This window comes from Protobothrops mucrosquamatus, unplaced genomic scaffold (genome assembly GCF_001527695.2).
Source record: "Protobothrops mucrosquamatus isolate PMUCROS unplaced genomic scaffold, P.Mucros_1.0 scaffold44, whole genome shotgun sequence".
NCBI classification, from domain to species: Eukaryota; Metazoa; Chordata; class Lepidosauria; order Squamata; family Viperidae; genus Protobothrops; species Protobothrops mucrosquamatus.
In genome coordinates, this window is record NW_015386426.1 from 176,986 (window position 1) to 180,933 (window position 3,948).

The 3,948-nt window shown below is 39.2% G+C and overlaps 1 protein-coding gene across 2 annotated transcripts in view; it reads left to right on the forward strand.

Annotated features, from left to right (window-relative positions):
* The window catches only part of LOC107283594 (retinol dehydrogenase 8), a 24,753-nt gene extending 22,119 nt beyond the window's left edge, over window positions 1-2,634 (forward strand). For both annotated transcript variants that reach the window (XM_015811525.1, XM_015811526.1), the window contains one exon: window positions 1,257-2,634. In XM_015811525.1, the coding sequence (XP_015667011.1) occupies window positions 1,257-1,472 (216 nt within the window). In that variant the 3' untranslated portion in view covers window positions 1,473-2,634. The remainder of the gene's footprint in view (window positions 1-1,256) is intronic.
* Window positions 2,635-3,948: the final 1,314 nt, after the last annotated feature.

Here is a 3,948-nt window from a genome sequence, read left to right on the forward strand (position 1 = left end):
GTCAAGGACTAAACCGGTCGTAAGTCGAGGACTACCCAACCGGTCGTAAGTCGAGGACTTTCCCTGCCCGGGAGCGCCGCGCATGCGTGGTTCCGCCCCCTGCGCCGGCCGAGGCGTAGCTGGCAAGCGGCAGAGACGGAGCAGGCCGACCACCAGCTGGCCCAGCCCAAGGGAGGTAAGGCACCCGCCGGAAAAGGGGGGAAAAAATGGCGGACAAAAAAAAATGGCGGAAAAAAAATGGCAGACAGCCTTGCTTGGTGACCCCCGTGAAATGGTCGATCAACCCCAAATGGGGTCCCGACCCACAGGTTGAGAACCGCTGATCTAAGTGTTACGCCTTGGTATTGTCCAGGTAACAGAATCAGTTGTGTAGATGAAAGTAATAGTTTCACTTACTGCCTGCATCCCACAGATCGGCCTTTGCTTGTATGCGAGGCCCGTTTTCTAGCATGCCGCAGACCGGGGTCAGTCCATAGACTGGGGACTGGGGACCCCTGTTATAGGCAAAGAAAAAGAAAAGGAGATAATCTACAAAAGACAATCTACTTTTTTTTTTTTACTAAAAATGTAGGTCAAGGCTACACAGACTTGGATAATGATTCAAAGTGCTTCACACCTTGTGTGAGCAGTTATATTAATTTTAACGAGCGGATTTCTTAAAACCACTGTACTTCTTTTTTGCATGGAAGCAGAAGAGATGTGCTGTACTTACCTGTATAAAGGCAGAAGCCTACTTTTTCCTAGATCTGTTCTCTGTTTCTTCAATTCTTAAAAATGCACTCATCATGACTGTAATTGAATTTATTGTTCAGTGATAGCTTCCCTCCAATAATTTTATAATATTAACTTCCCCTGAGATCTCTGTCGGCTTCCAAATATGTAATACAGTCTTGAATGACTACTATGCGAAGCGTAATAAGCCCATGTATATATGAACATGGTATATATGCCAAATGTGAAACACTTTTAGTTAAAAAAACAGATGGTAAACCTCTACAGTTGATGGTTTTACTATCAAATAACATTATTATCCACCAAGTTAATAGTCTTTTTCAAACTGCAATGTAAAGCTTAAAAAAAATTCCCGATTGTTTAAAGCTTCATCTTGACTCTTAAGATCAGACCTTTAAATATGTTTGCTACCTTTCCCCACCCTAATTAATTTATACCCCCCTTCATCTAAACATACCCATTTCTATAAAACACGGGTAGTAGTCTGCATTTCTGATCCCATGTGTTGCTCTTTTTTCTGGCAGCACGTGCTGAAAGTGATCACGTCTGAGAACCCTCCATTGCGATATCAAACCAACAGCTTCTACACACCCATCACCACTCTCAAACATGCGGACCCAAGTGGGAACCTGCCTCTCAATACTTTCCACCAGATGATCTTCCAACACGATCGGCTCTTCAAAGCCAGTCTCAGCCTCCTTAAAATGCTCCAGTGGAGGAAGAGGAGAGATATGGACTAGATCACCCACAAGTAAAGAAGATGCTAGCTGTCTCAGAGCCCCTCCTTCCCTAACAGGCTTCTGAAAAGATCCTATTTATAACTTACATGCAGAATGTTTTCTTGTAGGGCAGAATGAGGTGACCCTGGCCTGATTCAGTGTGTTTTGGGGGTCTAATGTTGCTTCAAAGCAATAAGTATTTTGATCTGAGGGTTGCAAAAACGAGTGTCATATTTTTGGTGTTCCTTATGCACAGTAACAGCTTTGAATAATACATTTTTAATAAGCTGTGATACCTGAATCAAAAATGTCACCCTGCATTTGCAGTCCAAAGTGGTGTGATCCAAAATAGATCCTGTCGATCTTGTACAGTACAGCATTTTCCAATCTTGGCAACTTCTGGATGAGTGGACTTAAGTTCCCAGAATTCTCATCAAAGGATATCCTGGCTGAGGAATTGTGAAAGTTGAATATGGCTACTTTGGGAAATAATAGGGCCAGTGCCCCATTTGGTATGTTATATATAATACCTAACCTTAAAAAATGCACTGGGAGCCTGGGCTTCTACCTAAATGCATTCCCTACTGAACATGTTTTCCAATTCTTGACTGTATTAGGACTTCTCTGAAGTCAGTTCTGAGATGTAGTTAAAACAATTCTTAAAGCTGAAGAAAGAGAGCCTATGCATATTTTAAAGTGTTTTTTTTCCTGAAAAAATCAAGTAAAGGAACCAATTACTGTAAAATAGGAAAGAACAAAATAAAAGGACACAAAGCAAAGCAAAAGATTAGGAGGTACTATGGAAACAAAAATGTCATTAATGTAGACTTCTTTTAGGATTTTTATTGGGGAAAAGTTAGCTTACAATGGTTTTTTGTGTCTTTTTAATTGGGGCAGAAGACTTGTAATCAGAGTAGGATTACAAGAGTAGGCTCAGTTAGCTATTGTCCAAAAGTATGTACATGATACAGAAGAGGCTCTTTTTTTAATACAGCAGAACCAAAGGTATTTTAATTATACAGGCATCGACAGCTTTGAGGCCAGAGGAAATCCTATGCATCTTTATCCAGAAGTAAATCTTACTCAGTTTAGTGGACTTTCTTCTAGTAAGTGTTTATTGGATTGCTTCCTCAGTTTTGCTCTTTTCACATTCAATAATCTGTGAAATAAAAACTTACATATATGAAATGGCTGCTTTAATATGGATCTTGAATCTTGATGCATTGTAATCCATTGAACTTCTAATGCTACATTTTCCAGTGACTTTCAGCTCAAAACAATTCATTGTCTAAATACACTGACATACCAAAATCCATCATAAGTAATAAAATTAGAATACTCTATTATGAAGATTAATTGTTAAATAGTTGTTTATGTGAAGGACACTATAAGTTTACTATGCAGCAGAGAATGTTCTACAGTGTATTACTGTAATTTCACACCAACATTATGCAATCCATACTGAGACACACCATTAGAATTAGAATAACAGAGTTGGAAGAGACCTTGTAGGTCATCTAGTCCAACCTCCCACCCAAGCAGGAGACCCTACACCATTTCTGACAGATGGTAGTCCAGTCTCTTCTTGAAAACTTCCACAGATGAAACTCCCACAATTTCTGAAGGCAGTCTGTTTCATTGGTTGATTGTTCTCACTGTCAGAAAATTTCTCCTTATTTCTAGGTTGAATCTCTCCTTGATCAGTTTCCATTTGTTATCCTTAACAATCACATGCAACAAAACTAAACAAAATATATGATATCTCTATGCCTCAAACAAAGCTAAAAAGAAGTCCAATGACTTACCATGTAAGGCTATTTTATCCTGGAGGTGGTAATGCTGACATAAATAAAACCCAAAATGCTGAACATCAGTAACAGGAAGGAGACTGGGTGGCTGTGTGCCAGCACTTCCCCTATTAATTCTCTTCACAGAGCCTTGTGGTAGCCTTTTGTCAAAGGTTATTGTGGTCTTTGAATCCTAAGCTCTATATTTGCTCTGTGTGTTGTAATGAAGAAAAAAAATATCCTCACCAAAGTTTCTTATTAGGAGCCTGAAACAGATGTACATCAACAACACAGCAACTCCTTTCTGGATTTTCTCAGTGAGTTAAGTGAGATTACTTACCTCATTGCATTTGTATGTAGCTAAGCTAGTGGTTCTGAAGCAAAACAATATTTGTATTATTGTTTTGGGATGAGATAAGATGGCTTTAGAAGGCAACACTTGGCTGAGGCACATCCTATCATTTCTTATATTCCGGTTTTTATAACCACTTTTGATAAATATCAATGCTTTATGTACATTATTATTACATGTACTCCCTGGGCGGTGCTAAATGGATGACAACGACCAGATGCAGCCGTACTGCCCTCTTGGGCCTCACAATCATAACAAACAGAAGTGCGTAAAATCAAATATCTACATTGTTCCTTAGTTTTTCAAAACCAGTTAATTAAATGTGAGATCTCTGCTTGATAGGAACATTATCAAATAT